Below are 20,292 nucleotides of genomic sequence, written 5' to 3' on the forward strand. Positions count from 1 at the left end.
ATGATATCTTCCATGCACGCAGCTTTGTCGATGCTTAGGACATATATGGGTCCATGCATGGAATTATGATTCAGTACATGCTGTCTTCCATGCATGACTTCCAGTCATGGAATATTGTCAACGATCAGTACATGTTATCGTCAATGCGATTATTAGTTAATGTTATTTTCAATGCATCGAACGTTATCGATAATAAGAATATCTTATCTTCCATGTATGGAACATGGATGATTAGTATATGATAAGTTACATTCATGGAATTTTGTCGTTGGTAGGATGATCTAACAAACAAACAAAATTGTCGATAGTAGGATTATCTTCCATGCATGGAACCTTGTCGATGATAAGTACATGTCGTCTTCCATGCATAAAACGTTGTCGATGATTATAACAAGTATATAGTAAAGTTGACCTTGACCTTCAAACGCACTTTCGAAATGCTATTGACCTTTAAACACATACATTAAATCGATACTGGAATCCACTTAGTTATATCCAGGAAGTTAACTTCATCCATGGGACAATTCTACAGATTGAAAAGTGGAAAATGATATAATTTGTTCTAAGATATTAATGATATTCTCCTTTTATGAATATTCATCAATAATGATTACCTTAAAACTTATTAAAAAGATAAGTTATACGTCCTATGCATTCTTGTGTATCAATAAAAGGTAGTATTTTTATGACAGGTACTTCAAGGATAAAGGAAAATTTACCTTAGTCATGACTTGTTTAATATTTTGCATGAAAGTTACCATTGTAAGACATACGCTGAAACAAGAAACAATAACTTAAAAAAGTAGGATAATCTAGTGACTATATTAAAGACACAAATAAAATATGTCTCTCAAGTGCCTTTTTCCTTACTTATGTATAATTATCTCTTTTCGCTGTCCTTTTTCACCGAGCCATATTTAGAAGGGAAATACGAGAATTCTCAGAAAAAAAGATTTTTTGAAAAAAAAACTTTTTAAATAGGACTTCAACACTTATACACGAAATGAAGAGTGCATTTGAAGACAATATAGGTAACTGTTGAGGATTTGAGTTCGTTTCAATCAATAACTGTCCAATATATTACATCAATCTACTTGCTTTAAAGAGCCTTTTTATTTGATCTTAAAGTCGTTAAAGAACCAAGCAAGACGACTTTAAAGGCACAAACATTACCCGATATAGTTAGTTGATTCTGGGATAGACCGCATAATAAAACCAAAAAGAAAACATGTGTTTCTATTTAATTGATTCATTCGCTTGATATATATATAAATACATTCGTTTGTTCAATAGACAAGTTATAGCATAAAAGTCATCAACACATAAATCCGTTCACCTATTACAACGTAACCAATTTGGTTTGATAAAACAAACCGTACTAAATGATTATCAAATGTAGTTTAAAGTGAAGACACATCGCATAACTCTTAGTAACACACAGACATTACTTTCATAAAAAGATACAACCTAAAAAAACAATAAAACCACAGAAAATAGGCTTGTTGTCAAAATCACTTGTTAAAAGCTATTAGATACAGTCAATTACAGGGTCACACAAGAGCCAGTCTAAATGTTAAAAATGAATCCTTTTCATGGGTGAATGGAAATATATTTAATGTGGTAGAGACTAGTAATGTATCCACTTAGTCTCGCGATAAATATTTCGAACGATGAAACTGCTTATATTAATGTCGTTGAGATTCTTCCATTTAACTTACACAACTTCTTGAAAATTAAAATGTTTCATTCAAATTTTTACTTTTCCATATGGTATTGATCATTTTCAAACAGGAGTTAGTCCTCAATCAAAGAGCTAAATCAAAAGAAGAAACGTTATTTCTACAAATTAACGAGAGATGGATGAATGCCTATTAAGGCAAACAATTGGTGATTGATTACCTTGTGCGGCTAAGTAGAGGACAAAACTTTCTACCGTAACCCATTAACGAGAACAGTTGTAAGGTCCACGGCATTATATAAGACTTCTTCTTAAGTTGCAAACATCACAGTGCAAATACAGTATTTGCAAAAAATGAAAATGAAATCTCTGTTATTTTAAACATAATTAATGATTTTAGTCGCGTTTCCGGTTTGTATTTGAATAAATCCAAAACCGAGGCAATATGGATAGGTAAACTTAGAGGATGTAAAACTGAAAACGTTTCTGGTATCCAATTTAAAACATATATCAAAGCACTAGGTGTTTACTTCGGTACGAATCTAAGCCAGATGCAAGAACTGAATTGGAATGACAAGATAGAAAAAATCAAAGTAAAAATTAATCATTTGAGTAAAAGAACACTGACATTTTATGGTAAATTAACGGTAATAAAATCAATTCTTATATCTAAAATATCATATATAATGCAATCCCTTTTCACACCAAAGAAGGTACTTGAAGAATTAAACACATTATTTTTTAAATTTCTCTGGTCCAATAAAAGTGAGAAAATCAAAAGAACAACACTAATCGGTAATAAATTAGATGGGGGACTAGAAATGGTTGATATTTTTACATTCTACAAAACTCTTCAAATTAAATGGGTTAAAACACTTAAGAAACCAGAAATAGCAACCTGGAAAATAATACCGCAATTATATCTAAATCAATACGGCAAGAACTTAATCATATTTAATATGAATATAGACAGCCTAAAATCTCTGCCAAAAGTAAAATTAGAACTACCACTTTTTTATAAACGTGTTTTGGACGCTTTTATTGAACTAAAAAATCCTGCTTTTGTTAATCTTCCAACATCCTTTACAGAAATAAGAAAGCAAATCGTATGGGGTAATCGCTTTGTTAAAGAGAAGGGGAAATCCCTGGTATTTAATAACTGGATCGAATCTAATTTTATATATGTTGACGATATATTCAAAGATGGAAAGATCAATGAAGCATTTATATTAAATAGATTAAAATCAAAATCTAATTGGATATCTGAAATACACCGCTTAAAAAAAGCTATTCCAACAACTTGGAAACAAACATTAAACACGCATCATTCAATAAGAGCAAACGTTAGAACAGACTGTACTATAGTATTACCGAACAAAATTAAGTTCATGAATAGCACTAACAAATGCATAAAACAACTCTTAATTGGCAAGAAATTCACAAAACCATACACACACAGGTCATGGGAAACAGAATTTGATGATACTCATATTGCATGGAATTCGGTTTATTTTGTGTTGAATAAAAAAATATTTGATAATCGAATCAAACAATTTAAGTTCAAATTGATTCATAGAATAACAGCTACTAATAAAAACCTATACACCTGGAAAATAAGATCTAATCCAATGTGTTCCGTGTGTAATGAAATGGAAGATTTCGACCACTTTTTTATTCAATGTAGATATGTAGAACATTTCTGGAATGTTATAATTGGTATATTCAAGAGTTGTAATTTTGAACAATCATTTAGATCACTTAAATATATTGTTATAGGATACAAAGTATACAGTAAAGAATACAATGATATCAATATACTGCTAGCCTACATTGGATTTGCAATATATAAATCATATATGATGAGTAATAGACGCAGTACAAATATAAGCATAATTAACATTCTTAAGGCGAGTTTAGAGACGCTTGTTTTATACTTGCACAAAAATAATAAAAATCATAATATGATATTTATTTTTTTCGAAAAGCTTAAACGTTTGTAGTAAAATAGTGTTGTCGTTTTTATTGTTGTTTTTTTTCTTAATTATCTTCTGTTGTTTTTTGTTTTTTTCTTTTCGATTGTTTCTACTATTTCGCTTTTGTAAGTAGACATCGTGAGAACTCCCATAATTTCAGTAGATATCATACTCATTAAGGACTTCTATGTTGATATAGATTTCCTTCTAAAATGAGTATTTGTTTTGTTGGTATTGTGTTGTTTTTTTTGTTTGTTTTTTTGTTTCTTTGGTTTTGCCTTATTTTGATACCTTAAAAATTTCCTTAATCAATCGATTTAAATAGAAATATATTGCTAAATAATATAAACGACAGTATGTTTTATTTCAAGACACAAACACAAACAGTTTTGATACTTACTGTCTTAAATGTACTCCGATTTGATATCCATAACCTTTGTGTTTCAATGTATATATATATATATATTATTATTATTATTTTAACCAATAAACGGGCCATCGGAAATGGTTCCAAAAAGAAAAAAACATCACAGTGTCCCCTAACACTACGGTGATACCTGCAAACTAGTAAGTGTTTCGTTTACTAATTAAAGTTTCGGTGATGTTGGTGTTAATTGTAATGTTGTCAAATTATTTCATTTTCAAAGTTTTCTCAGACTTGTTTGTATTGCAAATATGATGGTGTAGTTATGTGCATTTTGAAGGCGTTGTAAAATTTGCAGTTTTCAAGTTAATTAAACAACACTCATGTCATAGATACAGGACAAAATTGCATGAAAAAATACGATACAACTAATTCAAACATACCAAACAAATAGGACATAATACAGATATTTATTTATATTTCCTAACTATTAATACGTTTTAGGTTATTGAAAATTAATATATCAGTTAAAACAAATGCAAATCTATTTGTAGAGGGGAATATAGTGTAACATTCTTAGAAAAATAAATTACTAAACACTATGAATCGTCTTGTAGTTTATTTATGGGTAGGTAACAGTAAACAGCATTGCCTAAAACATCAAACTGCAGTGCAAGACAATATAGAGGTTTGAATTGCAAATATGATAGTTTAGTTATGTGCATTTTGAAGGGGTAAAGATAGATTTCATCAGGTGGTATGTTGTAAAGTTTTCAGTTTTCAAGTTAATTAAACAACACTTATGTCATAGATACAGGATAAAATTGCATGAAAAAATACGATACAACTAATTCAAACATTACAAACAAATAGGACATAATACAGATATTTATTTATATTTTCTAACTATTAATACGTTTTAGGTTATTGAAAATTAATATATCATTTAAAACAAATGTACATCTATTTGTAGAGGGAATATAGTGTAACATTCTTAGACTAAATTTATTAACAAAACAATTTTGTATTATCTTTGGTATTATTTTCATGCTTTCTTTAAATATGAAGACATTAGGATGTTGGTATGATACTTTTCTCTAAATGAATAATGTTTTCTGTATTCTGTAAAAAAGGCTACATTCTAGAACACAATGTAATTTATCACCAATATCGGGTTTAGGTTGAACTTATTTGTCCAAGATTAAAGATTTTACGAAATATTTTATTAAATGACGTCATCACGCTCCACTTTACATATTTTTATTCTATATTATAAGATTGTACCTAAATCAACAAATCACCCATGGGTTATATATAAAATAAATGTTTCGTTCCGGTAGCAGTGTTAATTTAGGATAATAAAGAGGAGAGGAACTTATATAAGTTTGCTGAACTTGTTTTCCTATTCCTTGTTCATTATTTTACTTGTACCGAATACAAAAATAACTCCAAACAATATCGAATTATGTAGTATTTTGCATTAATGGTTCTTCTATCTTAACTCGAAATAGCTGTGCATGTGCGGTAGCACCATCGCGGACCGTACTTTACAGTGAACCGGAACAAAGACCCCGCAGTCATAATAAGTCATTTCTTAACTGAAGACAATTTCTTAACATGTTCATAGTCAAATTAAAGGACTATCAGCTTGTTAGTTTTTAAAGCATGTATATTACATAAGAATAATGAATATAATGTATATTAGATAATAGTTAGTCATTATACCATATGATCAGTGAGATACATAACTTATGAAATTAACTTGAGATTAGAAATGACTAAAGATATTTTATGAATGATGGCCCTTTAGTCGATCATATCTTAATGCCACAAAAATGCTATCCATACATAAAGAACTTCATTTGTTTCGATATAAGACTCAATGCATGATTATGGTAACACTTAATGATGGCAACAATAAGTTTAAACTTTGTTTGATTACGATATTTTACGGGTTTTTTTACAACCACTCATTCGAACAGAATATTGTAAATCTAAACGTTAATTATTATTTTTTAATAGTTCCAACGAGTTCTAGGAAAACAGTAATTTTTCTGACACATTTCTAAATTATTCTTCACAGTTGAGCTCTTGTTTGAACTGTTTACGGTGCTATATCATTTAAACATGAACCATGTTTACATTTTACACTAAATAATTTATTCGATGTGTGTTTACGTAAAACGTGAACAAGTCACTTTAATCCGGAAATGTAATATCTGAAGGGTTTAACATGACCCTTCGTAGTTCGTTAAATTTGTAAATGTTAGCCATAGCGCTTCCTTGTGCCCGTAATAAAAAGCAACAACAAATTTTACAGCCGCACATGGTGAAGTTACTACAGTTATTTCTCCATGAAATATCCTGATTGTAATTATTTACGCATTAAAACTCACTTTTCAGGAACAATGAAGGTCCTTTTCTTTTTTGGAATCTGCCTTGCACTTTCACTCTCTGTATCCTACGGTCATGTACGTGGCGGTTACTATAGTGGTGGATACGGAAGCGGTGGGTACGGTGGCGGTGGATACGGTGGCGGTGGACTAGGTGGAGGATACGGTGGCGGTGGATACGGTGGCGGTGGAATTGGTGGCGGTGGATACGGTGGCGGTGGAATTGGTGGCGGTGTATACGGTGGCGGTGGAATCGGAGGAGGATATGGAGGTGGTGGATACGGTGGCATTGGAGGTTACGGAGGCGGTGGATACGGTGGCATTGGAGGATACGGTGGCGGTGGATACGGTGGCGGTGGATACGGTGGCCTTCATGCTGGGTACGGTGGCGGTGGATACGGTGGCGGTGGATACGGTGGCGGTGGATACGGTGGCGGTGGAATCGGTGGCGGTGGAATCGGAGGAGGATATGGAGGCGGTGGATACGGTGGCATTGGAGGTTACGGTGGCGGTGGATACGGTGGCATTGGAGGTTACGGTGGCGGTGGATACGGTGGCATTGGAGGATACGGTGGCGGTGGATACGGTGGTGGTGGATACGGTGGCATTGGAGGATACGGTGGCGGTGGATACGGTGGAGGTGGATACGGTAAACACGGTGGACACGGTCACTTTTGACATGGCGGAGGATACATGAGCTGATCTTGTACCGGTTCGGCCGGATATGGTGTTTGTTACGGTCGTCATAATCAACATTGTTTCGAAAACATATCTGGAGCGTGTATTTGATTGATGACGATAATTGTTTCAGATAAATTCATTGATCCTTTCTGCTTATAGATCTTAGAATATGTAATAAAATATGTTAACATATGTGAGTTACATAAAACAAAGAACTTAAACTTAACGTTTTATTGTTTATGAATGTCCGCTATATTTTTGTAATTTGGGTAATTTTCTTTCATCATTTCTGATAAAAAATGCTTGCTCGTAATTTTTTTTTAAATAAATTTAATACACACTATGAATCGTCTTGTAGTTTATTTGTGGGTGGGTAACAGTAAACAGCATTGCCTAAAACATCAAACTGCAGTGCAAGACAATATAGAGGTCCTTCCACATTTGGGAACTGCGTTGATGAAGGAATCGCAAAGAGTCACTGTCCTACAGAACATCAGAAATGTTAAATGAATCAATATGGTCGATCGTCCTGCATCACCATCATGATCTAAATGTACTCATTCTGTGTATCTAATGAGATTGAAATAAACATCATGTGTCACTGTTTCAACGAGTTAAAGAATAGTATGACGAGTTAGTTTCACTGTTATATAGACCTACATTCATTTCCAAATCAAAGGTAAGCGCGCACAGGCCTGGAACATCATTTCGACGACGTCAAATCTGAAATGACGTTACGCTCACATACAAATTGGTGCGCATTTTATGCATATAATAAATGGAAACATGTTTACTTCAGTGGATGATTGCAATATATTTTCCGTAAGATCATCAAAATGAAATGACACTAGCTTTTGGTGCTCATTCGGTGAACTATATTGCAAATCTTACACTGCAACAACAATTATCCGCAACGTTACTCTTACCAGCATTACCATCAAGGTCTTCATTCGATTTTATATGATGATAAAGATGACATTATTAAAGAAGATGTTTTGATGAAAATGTAGATTTTGCTTACGATGATAATGATGGTCGTCATCCTAACGGTCATTATTGCATTGGACATCATCACAATCAACATCATAGCAAATGTTGTGATAAGATAATAAGATTCGTCATCGTGAGGATGATAATAAAACTGATGATGGTCAGTAGTAGGAAAAGGACGATTATTGGTTTGATGGTGATCATCATTATCTCAATTATCGTACGAAAAAGCATCATCTATGTAAAATACATTCATCTTGCCATTTTATCAATGTGAAAAAAACGTACTATTGGCTTGGGAGAAGTTGTGATAGGTCCCAGCTCATGCTTATGAAGAAAATAGTATTCTTTTCTTTGAAATGATAAATGCGTGAACGCCATCTCCAATTGTAAGTACAAGGGTCTACTGTGTGGTATGGTACAAGATTATAGGATCAAATAGGTTAACCTCAAAGGTCCATGTTTGGTAGTCCATATTTAACATTAAATTATATTTTGGTTCATTCCGCAATGACTTTATTTTCTTTATTTGTCAGTTATTAATAGCAAGTGATCCGATTAGCTACATCAATCATAGATCCAATAAAGACCAATATTAAATACCGGCCTTGTACAATGGCTGTTTCGATAAAATGGTATACCACATTACCAATATCGTTAAAACTTGGTAATGCATTATAAACATCTGGCTGCTACATCACAAAATCTCAATGTCAGTCTGTTGTGATATTTGGCCTGATTTATCAGTTTCTTTAGGTGGTATATTTAAATGGCTGATGTTCGACCAAGTCTGAAACAATAGGTAGTGTAAGACAATTAAATCTCTGGAAGTGCCGAATGCGCCAATGCTTTGATTTTATCGATGTTTTGTTTACAAAATAATATTGTCTTGAAACTTACAACTTAAAAACCTTTGGTTCAAGTGGCAACCTCAGAATTTCAAATGTGCAATAATATCTCAAGATTTGACTGACTCATTATTCAATCTTTGATAAAGTTCCAGTAGACACAACACTTGAACACATTGAAAGCCATTCATCAACTTTAAAAAGTTAGTGAATAATGATTTGTCTGGAAAGTGTTGTAGACGCTTTCAACATTAAAACAACAGTGAAATGTGCTACCAAAGGTTTCTTAAACTTTAGTTTTAGGCTTACTTCAAGTATGAATACTTATAATCTTTCAAAATCAAAATTTACAATGTCGCCATTACTACATATTTAGTACATATTTGAATGTTGTAGTTTAAACATCGTTTCACCATTCGATGCTGCGACAAATAACTGTCAAGAGTGTTATCAAACGTTACTTAAACTAAACATATTTGTAGGCCAATTTCAATCGAAAAATTACCCTATTAACTGTTGCTCCACACTTAATTTCACGAAACTTACTCCGGCTGGTTTTACTTTTGCGCCAAAATAACACGTGGCTACTCAAGGGCGGAGCTAGTTGGTCAACTAAATGCTAACACGAAAAAAGTTAGATATCGTTTTTCACTAAACATCAGTAACCATTTATAAAGGTTTACAAAACATGGAAATTTCAACCTGTAATATATCGTGTATGTAAGGAGAAACCAGCTGTCCGGGCTGTCCAAAACCGCGAGATTTCCAAGAGATTAATGTTTAAAGACAAATGTGCATTGCGTGAACAGGCGAACTTATAAATCCTTAAAGTAAAACCACTAAAACAGTATAGGGATTCCAGAATTAGACAGTTCCCTTAAGAACATTTAACTAGTTTGTATAAATGACAGGTTAAAAAACAATAGTTTACGTTGTTGTTATTGTCTAAATGCGCTTTGAGCGATAATCAATGATTACCTGTGCTTTATAATCAAATATGTCAAACTTAATCCGTTTCTGTCTTTGATATTGTGCAAACACTTACCCATTAAAACATTCCCTATATATCTGCTTGTGTTCAAACAGTATGTTTATCAGCCCACTGATGATTCACTTCAAGTCGTGCGTCACTCTGTGTCCACGCCTGCATCTGTTTTCGTTATTTCATGATGTGCAATTTAACACTATTATTTATAGCTTTATTGAGAACAGGCATCGACCCAATCCCTCTCGTCGTCATTTTTGAACAGGTTTGTTTTCAACCCTGTTCAGTGTAGCCACAAACTCGACACTCACAACAGAAAATTCCTATTAATAGTAACAAATGTCGCCAGCCGATTTACCACCAAACTTATAGTTTGAGAAAGTGCAGACTATATTAATTGCAAGCTATGTTTCAAATAACCAAGATAGATTTGACAAAGCAAGAAGCAATCATAACGCAATATCTGTTTAAATAATTTAATCTGTTGAACTTGAAAGATAACATTAAAGTAGTATCGCTGCACCAAAAGATGAATGAACATCGAAACGTAAACAAAGAATTACTATCCACTCTAAGCGCATCATTAAATCACTTGACGCAATGATGAAGCCAAGTGAATTTACAGTCGAAGAGATATAATCCTATAATGAGATAATCCAGTAAGGTAATCAGATTTCACTGCCTTGCCTTTGTAAAGAAGACGCGGGAAATCCAAGCTTGGTTGATTGTCGTGCACATTCGAAGTCTACAGAGATGTTTATTTTACTTTGTTTTAGAAAACCTGATTGTTTTACTTGGAATCTGATGTTCTGATGGTTAATATTGATTTGCATTTGTAGTCTTTTGTGTTTGTCTTGGATTAGCAATGGATTGGAATGATCATTATTTCATTCAGCTGCATTTATTTAGTTTTGTCATGTATTTTTACGACATCAGCAGATTTTGTAATTAAACCGAGAATGGCAGTTCCGTGATATTCTTTTAGCCTCTTTCCATATAATAATATATGTGGGTTTGGTCACTGATGATAACATGCATGGAAAACAGAAGTCACCATGGGTGTACGAGGGAGTAGGAGTGTTTGATTCCATAAATCAGTAAGTTATATGTCAATAATTTGTTTTATGATGTACTGTGTTGTTGTAATCGCTTGTATTATATGTGTGTTTTATATGCTTTAGCCATTTAATTTAATCTGCCACTGCACACGATTAAAACATACCTGGTATAAGATATAAGACTATTTACGATGTTAACTTATAAACATATTATTATTCATTATCTTATGATTGTTTATATTCATATTTTCATGACGCTCCGATATTATATCTACATTCGATAATGTTGAATATAGAGATATTGAAGAACACTGTGTTTGTTGTTTGAATTTTAACTGCTACATATGGTAACCTGGACATATAGACCCACCCTCGCTTAGGAATTACAAATGTATTCCCATCTTAAAACGTCGAATGACATAGAAAGCAACAATGGTCTCATTGATCTTAATTATCACACAGTTTCCCTGCTTAAAACATCACGTGATAGCCCACGTGGGAATAACAAACGTGCTAAAGTGCTGACGAGTTACCTGACGATAAAGAAATAGGAGAGAGTTGCTGACCATATAGACAATGAAGGAATAAAAAGTTTTGAAATAAAAGATTTTATGCTAACTTTATATGATGTATATATATCTACAATTGTTTGAAATCAATTCTTTAATTTTTCATCATTTTAATTAAGAAACCATTTCTCTTTAATCTGTTTTATTTTCGAAGTTGTTTTGTGAATAACATAGGCAAACTCTTTCTAATGAGTAAAGTTAAGTATATATATACTTATATGTTACACCATATGATGGAGTTCTGCTCGGATTGGTTACGTTCTCCATCATTGTTTGCCTTCTTACACAGCCATATTAATTTTATTGTCAATAAAATATTATTTTTTCATTTACTATCATGCTTCAATAAACCTGGGGCGGCCCCTATGGTTGTTTTACACGCGGACTCTTAGATTCACTGTGCAACATATCAGCACCTTATTATCGTAAATCATAATGGTGAAAACCCGTATAAAACCCTGTTCATACAGCGCTATCAGCGCTTTGATTACATGTGTTATAACATGAAATCAATGGGTTTATATCATATGATTACCGGTGTGATATAGAGATTTATCAGTGAAATAACATTGATATTTCACTGTTTCAAAAAGTGAAAATATCAAAATGATATTTTTAAATGTTTTAAATATCTAAGGCGCTTCCAGCTCAAAATAAAACGTCAGCGCGCACAGAGCTGAATCACGCATTCAACGACATCATCTCTGAAATGACGTTACGTGCGCATACAAATTGGCTCATTTTTCTAAACAAGTGTAATTAAAAGACTTCAATCTACAATTTAGGCATACACTAAAAATAATCTTTGTTTCAGTGCAATATATTTCACCTTATGATCACCAAAAGTGATTTGCCAGGAATGCCACTTCCACATAACTTGTCGTGTGAATGAAAAACCTCATTGAAAGTCCTTGTATACTCAAAACCCCTTAAGCAAACTTAACAGCAAACCATTTATCACTCATCATCTAATATGCTTTGCATTTCGAACGTTTTTTATCGTCCTTTACTGTGGCAATGTTTCTTACTTTAAATCTGCACTATCACAGATATGTCTTTTGACAACTTTTTTTATTGTTGGTCCTGGAATGAGCCAATGTTTGTGTTAACAACCAACAACCAATGCTATTAGACTGCTGACAAAAGGTCAGATCGCATATTTTTCATATTTCTATTCGTAAATAAATATTGAATGACTTAAAGCAGTCACGCATGAAACATCATTTGTGAACATAAATATGAAAACCTGCGATCTCATCTTTTGTCAGCATTCTTATATCAAGCATTTTCGCAAAACATTGCTTGTTTCAAGATAAGAAAAAAAAGTTGACAATCAGTGAGAGTGGTGCAGCTTTTGAGAAACTTGTTGACAGAACACACCTACAGCCTAACACGCCATGCGTATGGGTCAACGTCCTTATAACTAAATCCTTTGCCTTGAGGTTTTATTGTTAACAGTTGGCCCTGATATCAAGAAAGTACTTTTGTCAATTGATAACACCCATTTTAAAAACTGTGTTAATAGTGTTACGCATGGTTTTGTTTTGCTGTAAAGTTCAATGCAAAAAAAATACAATGAAACAATTAGCAATGCATAATAACTATATTTGAGCATTCACTAGCCTTTATAAGGCTTTGATTCTCGTAATGTATCATTGCTGGGGTTAGAGTTTTAGTGGTTTATGCTTGCCGCAAGTATCAATTAAATAACACGTGCAATTCCCGTAAACTTTGTTTGTAGATTTGGCTTGTTTAAACCAAACGAACATTTCAATGCCAAAACTTGCAATTTATGCGTTTTATATTAAATCATGCATGTTAGTGAAGTGAATAAAGTAAGACAATATTACTTTTGACGTCCTTTAAACATTTTCTTTTCACACGATTAAAATTATAAACACTATGTCATTAGCCAAAGCGAAAGTCAACCATTTGAATCGTTCATATCAACGTGACTAGGCTGTTTAAAGCCTCTAGATATCGAACAATTATAGTAACTTATTTCTGTCAGTTCGTGTTTTCGACGCTTTCTCTCAACGGCGTTCGGCGCTTGTTTACAATTTCGGCACGGCAACAAGGCGTGTTTTCATATTGCCTCATGGTGTGTATTTTTTCCCTTTCACCATAGACCTTATAACCGAGAGGGCCATTAAAAAATAACAGGACATTGTTGAAATCAGTCTCTATAGACATTTGACAAATTAGAAAATAATGAAAGGCGAATATATACAGACTTATTAAAAATATTTTCGAATGGCATGCGAGCGAAGCGTTTCGGCATCTGAATCGAATCTTTGATCTATGCATGGAACTCGATTATTCGCACAAGTTGTCAAACATCCACGGAAGTTTGCCGAAAATAATTACATGTTGTCTTCCGTGCTTAGAGCTTAGTCAACAATAAGTACATTGTTGTCGTCCGTGCAAAGAACGATCAGTTCATGATATATTATATGCACGGAACGTTTACGATCATAAGTACATGTTGTCTTCCAAGTGTAAAAATACGACACCAGTAGGTACATGATATCTTCCATGCACGCAGCTTTGTCGATGCTTAGGACATATATGGGTCCATGCATGGAATTATGATTCAGTACATGCTGTCTTCCATGCATGACTTCCAGTCATGGAATATTGTCAACGATCAGTACATGTTATCGTCAATGCGATTATTAGTTAATGTTATTTTCAATGCATCGAACTTTATCGATAATAAGAATATCTTATCTTCCATGTATGGAACATGGATGATTAGTATATGATAAGTTACATTCATGGAATTTTGTCGTTGGTAGGATGATCTAACAAACAAACAAAAGTGTCGATAGTAGGATTATCTTCCATGCATGGAACCTTGTCGATGATAAGTACATGTCGTCTTCCATGCATAAAACGTTGTCGATGATTATAACAAGTATATAGTAAAGTTGACCTTGACCTTCAAACGCACATTCGAAATGCTATTGACCTTTAAACACATACATTAAATCGATCCTGGAATCCACTTAGTTATATCCAGGAAGTTAACTTCATCCATGGGACAATTCTACAGATTGAAAAGTGGAAAATGATATAATTTGTTCTAAGATATTAATGATATTCTCCTTTTATGAATATTCATCAATAATGATTACCTTAAAACTTATTAAAAAGATAAGTTATACGTCCTATGCATTCTTGTGTATCAATAAAAGGTAGTATTTTTATGACAGGTACTTCAAGGATAAAGGAAAATTTACCTTAGTCATGACTTGTTTAATATTTTGCATGAAAGTAACCATTGTAAGACATACGCTGAAACAAGAAACAATAACTTAAAAAAGTAGGATAATCTAGTTGCTATATTAAAGACACAAATAAAATATGTCTCTCAAGTGCCTTTTTCCTTACTTATGTATAATTATCTCTTTTCGCTGTCCTTTTTCACCGAGCCATATTTAGAAGGGAAATACGAGAATTCTCAGAAAAAAGATTTTTTGAAAAAAAACTTTTTAAATAGGACTTCAACACTTATACACGAAATGAAGAGTGCATTTGAAGACAATATAGGTAACTGTTGAGGATTTGAGTTCGTTTCAATCAATAACTGTCCAATATATTACATCAATCTACTTGCTTTAAAGAGCCTTTTTTATTTGATCTTAAAGTCGTTAAAGAACCAAGCAAGACGACTTTAAAGGCACAAACATTATCCGATATAGTTAGTTGATTCAGGGATAGACCGCATAATAAAACCCAAAAGAAAACATGTGTTTCTATTTAATTGATTCATTCGCTTGATATATACAAATACATTCGTTTGTTCAATAGACAAGTTATAGCATAAAAGTCATCAACACATAAATCCGTTCACCTATTACAACGTAACAAATTTGGTTTGATAAAACAAACCGTACTAAATGATTATCAAATGTAGTTTAAAGTGAAGACACATCGCATAACTCTTAGTAACACACAGACATTACTTTCATAAAAAGATACAACCTAAAAAAACAATAAAACCACAGAAAATAGGCTTGTTGTCAAAATCACTTGTTAAAAGCTATCAGATACAGTCAATTACAGGGTCACACTAGAGCCAGTCTAAATGTTAAAAATGAATCGTTTTCGTGGGTGAATAGAAATGTATTTAATGTGGTAGAGACTAGTAATGTATCCACTTAGTCTCGCGATAAATATTTCGAACGATGAAACTGCTTATATTAATGTCGTTGAGATTCCTCCATTTAACTTACACAACTTCTTGAAAATTAAAATGTTTCATTCAAATTTTTAAAAGAAGAAACGTTATTTCTACAAATTAACGAGAGATGGATGAATGCCTATTAAGGCAAACAATTGGTGATTGATTACCTTGTGCGGCTAAGTAGAGGACAACACTTTCTACCGTAGCCCATTAACGAGAACAGTTGCAAGGTCCACGGCATTATATAAGACTTCTTCTTAAGTTGCAAACACCACAGTGTCCCCTAATACTACGGTGATACCTGCAAACTAGAAAGTGTTTCGTTTACTAATTAAAGTTTCGGTGATGTTGGTGTTAATTGTAATGTTGTCAAATTATTTCATTTTCAAAGTTTTCTCAGACTTGTTTGTATTGCAAATATGATGGGGTAGTTATGTGCATTTTGAAGGCGTTGTAAAGTTTGCAGTTTTCAAGTTAATTAAACAACACTCATGTCATAGATACAGGACAAAATTGCATGAAAAAATACGATACAACTAATTCAAACATTACAAACAAATAGGACATAATACAGATATTTATTTATATTTCCTAACTATTAATACGTTTTAGGTTATTGAAAATTAATATATCAGTTAAAACAAATGTACATCTATTTGTAGAGGGGAATATAGTGTAACATTCTTAGAAAAATAAATTACTAAACACTATGAATCGTCTTGTAGTTTATTTGTGGGTAGGTAACAGTAAACAGCATTGCCTAAAACATCAAACTGCAGTGCAAGACAATATAGAGGTTTGAATTGCAAATATGATAGTTTAGTTATGTACATTTTGAAGGGGTAAAGACAGATTTCATCAGGTGGTATGTTGAAAATGTTTTCAGTTTTCAAGTTAATTAAACAACACTTATGTCATAGATACAGGATAAAATTGCATGAAAAAATACGATACAACTAATTCAAACATTACAAACAAATAGGACATAATACAGATATTTATTTATATTTTCTAACTATTAATACGTTTTAGGTTATTGAAAATTAATATATCATTTAAAACAAATGTACATCTATTTGTAGAGGGGAATATAGTGTAACATTCTTAGACTAAATTTATTAACAAAACAATTTTGTATTATCATTGGTATTATTTTCATGCTTTCTTTAAATATCAAGACATTAGGATGTTGGTATGATACTTTTCTCTAAATGAATAATGTTTTCTGTATTCTGTAAAAAAGGCTACATTCTAGAACACAATGTAATTATCACCAATACCGGGTTTAGGTTGAACTTATTTTTTCAAGATTAAAGATTTTACGAAATATTTTATTAAATGACGTCATCACGCTCCACTTGACATATTTTAATACTATGTTATAAGATTGTACCTTAATCAACAAATCACCCATGGGTTATATATAAAATAAATGTTTCTTTCCGGTAGCAGTGTTAATTTAGGATAATAAAGAGGAGAGGAACTTATATAAGTTTGCTGAACTTGTTTTCCTATTCCTTGTTCATTATTGTACTTGTACCGAATACAAAAATAACTCCAAACAATATCGAATTATGTAGTATTTTGCATTAATGGTTCTTCTATCTTAACTCGAAATAGCTGTGCATGTGCGGTAGCACCATCGCGGACCGTACTTTACAGTGAACCGGAACAAAGACCCCGCAGTCATAATAAGTCATTTCTTAACTGAAGACAATTTCTTAACATGTTCATAGTCAAATTAAAGGACTATCAGGTTGTTAGTTTTTAAAGCATGTTTATTACATAGGAATAATGAATATAATGTATATTAGATAATAGTTAGTCATTATATCATATGATCAGTGAGATACATAACTTATGAAATTAACTTGAGATTAGAAATGACTAAAGATATTTTATGAATGATGGCCCTTTAGTCGATCATATCTTAATGCCACAAAAATGCTATCCATACATAAAGAACTTCATTTGTTTCGATATAAGTCTTAATGCATGATTATGGTAACACTTAATGATGGCAACAATAAGTTTAAACTTTGTTTGATTACGATATTTTACGGTTTTTTTTACAACCACTCATTCGAACAGAATATTGTAAATCTAAACCTTAATTATTATTTTTTAATAGTTCCAACGAGTTCTAGGAAAACAGTAATTTTTCTGACACATTTCTAAATTATTCTTCTCAGTTGAGCTCTTGTTTAAACTGTTTACGGTGTTATATCATTTAAACATGAACCATGTTTACATTTTACACTAAATAATTTATTCGATGTGTGTTTACGTAAAACGTGAACAAGTCACTTTAATCCGGAAATGTAATATCTGAAGGGTTTAACATGACCCTTCGTAGTTCGTTAAATTTGCAAATGTTAGCCCTAGCGATTCCTTGTGCCCGTAATAAAAAACAACAACAAATTTTACAGCCGCACATGGTGAAGTTACTACAGTTATTTCTCCATGATATATCTTGATTGTAATTATTTACGCATTAAAACTCACTTTTCAGGAACAATGAAGGTCCTTTTCTTTTTTGGAATCTGCCTTGCACTTTCACTCTCTGTATCCTACGGTCATGTACGTGGCGGTTACTATAGTGGTGGATACGGAAGCGGTGGGTACGGTGGCGGTGGATACGGTGGCGGTGGATACGGTGGCAGTGGACAGAGTGGCCTTTATGGTGGATACGGTGGCGGTGGATACGGTGGCGGTGGATACGGTGTCGGTGGACTAGGTGGAGGATACGGTGGCGGTGGATACGGTGGCGGTGGATACGGTGGCGGTGGACTAGGTGGAGGATACGGTGGCGGTGGATACCGTGGCATTGTGGATACGGTGGCGGTGGATACGGTGGCGGTGGAATCGGAGGAGGATATGGAGGCGGTGGATAAGGTGGCATTGGAGGTTACGGTGGCATTGGAGGATACGGTGGCGGTGGATACGGTGGCATTGGAGGATACGGTGGCGGTGGATACCGTGGCATTGGAGGATACGGTGGCGGTGGATACGGTGGCATTGGAGGATACGGTGGCGGTGGTTACGGTAGAGGTGGTTACGGTGGCATTGGAGGTTACGGTGGAGGTGGATACGGTGGCATTGGAGGATACGGTGGCGGTGGATACGGTGGAGGTGGATACGGTAAACACGGTGGACACGGTCACTTTTGACATGGCGGAGGATACATGATCTGATCTTGGACCGGTTCGGCCGGATATGGTGTTTGTTACGGTCGTCATAATCAACATTGTTTCGAAAACATATCTGGAGCGTGTATTTGATTGATGACGGTAATTGTTTCAGATAAATACATCGATCCTTTCTGCTTATAGATCTTAGAATATGTAATAAAATATGTTAACATATTTGAGTTACATAAAACAAAGAACTTAAACTTAACGTTTTATTGTTTATGAATGTCCGCTATATTTTTGTAATTTGGGTAATTTTCTTTCATCATTTCTAATAAAAAAAAAATGCTTGCTTGTATTTTTTTTGTAAACCAATTTAATATACCAAGTATCTAGAAAAATAAATTACTAAACACTATGAATCGTCTTGTAGTTTATTTGTGGGTGTGTAACAGTAACCAGCATTGCCTAAAACATCAAACTGCAGTGCCAGACAATATAGAGGTCCTTCCACATTTGGGAACTCCATGCGTTGATGAAGGAATCGCAAAGAGTCACTGTCCTACAGAACATCAGAAATGTTAAATGAATCAATATGGTGGATCGTCCTGCATCACCATCATTATTTAAATGTACTCATTCTGTATATCTAATTAGATTGAAATAAACATCATGTGTCACTGTTTCGACGAGTTAAATAATAGTATGACGAGTTAGTTTCACTGTTATATAGACCTACATTCATTTCCAAATCAAAGGTAAGCGCGCACACGGCTGGAACATCATTTCGATGACGTCAAATCTAAAATGACGTTACGCTCACATACAAATTGGTGCGCATTTTATGCATATAATAAATGGAAACATGTTTACTTCAGTGGATGATTGCAATATATTTTCCGTAAGATCATCAAAATGAAATGACACTAGCTTTTGGTGCTCATTCGGTGAACTATATTGCAAATGTTACACTGCAACAACAATTATCCGCAGCGTCACTCTTACCAGCATTACCATCAAGGTCGTCATTCGATTTAATATGATGATAAAGATGACATTATTAAACAAGATGTTTTGATGAAAATGTAGATTGTGCTTATAATGATAATGATGGTCGTCATCCTAACGGTCATTATTGCATTGGACATCATCACAATCAACATCATAGCAAATGTTGTGATAAGATAATAAGATTCGTCATCGTGAGGAAGATAATAAAACTGACGATGGTCAGTAGTAGGAAAAGGACGATTATTGGTATGATGGTGATCATCATTATCTCAATTATCGTACAAAAGAGCATCATCTATGTTAAATACATTCTTCTGGCCATTTTATCAATGTCAAAAGAACGTACTATTGGCTTGGGAGAAGGATATGTGATAGGTCCCAGCTCATGCTTATGAAGAAAATAGTATTTTTTTCTTTGAAAT

At 33.4% G+C, this 20,292-nt stretch overlaps 2 protein-coding genes across 2 annotated transcripts; both read left to right on the plus strand.

The window, feature by feature from the left end:
• Nucleotides 1–4,189: 4,189 nt before the first annotated feature.
• Nucleotides 4,190–7,310, plus strand: LOC128212285 (acanthoscurrin-2-like). The gene is made up of 2 exons (XM_052917662.1): nt 4,190–4,218; nt 6,419–7,310. The coding sequence occupies exon 2, from the start codon at nt 6,424–6,426 to the stop codon at nt 7,084–7,086; it is 663 nt and encodes a 220-aa protein (XP_052773622.1). The 5' UTR covers nt 4,190–4,218; nt 6,419–6,423; the 3' UTR covers nt 7,087–7,310.
• A 10,935-nt stretch (nt 7,311–18,245) lies between these two features.
• On the plus strand, nt 18,246–18,917 carry LOC128210470 (keratin, type II cytoskeletal 1-like). The gene has a single exon (XM_052914818.1). The coding sequence runs from the start codon at nt 18,246–18,248 to the stop codon at nt 18,915–18,917; it is 672 nt and encodes a 223-aa protein (XP_052770778.1).
• The last annotated feature ends 1,375 nt before the right edge of the window (nt 18,918–20,292 follow it).

The sequence above is a fragment of the Mya arenaria genome, chromosome 12 (genome assembly GCF_026914265.1).
Source record: "Mya arenaria isolate MELC-2E11 chromosome 12, ASM2691426v1".
Lineage (NCBI taxonomy): Eukaryota > Metazoa > Mollusca > Bivalvia > Myida > Myidae > Mya > Mya arenaria.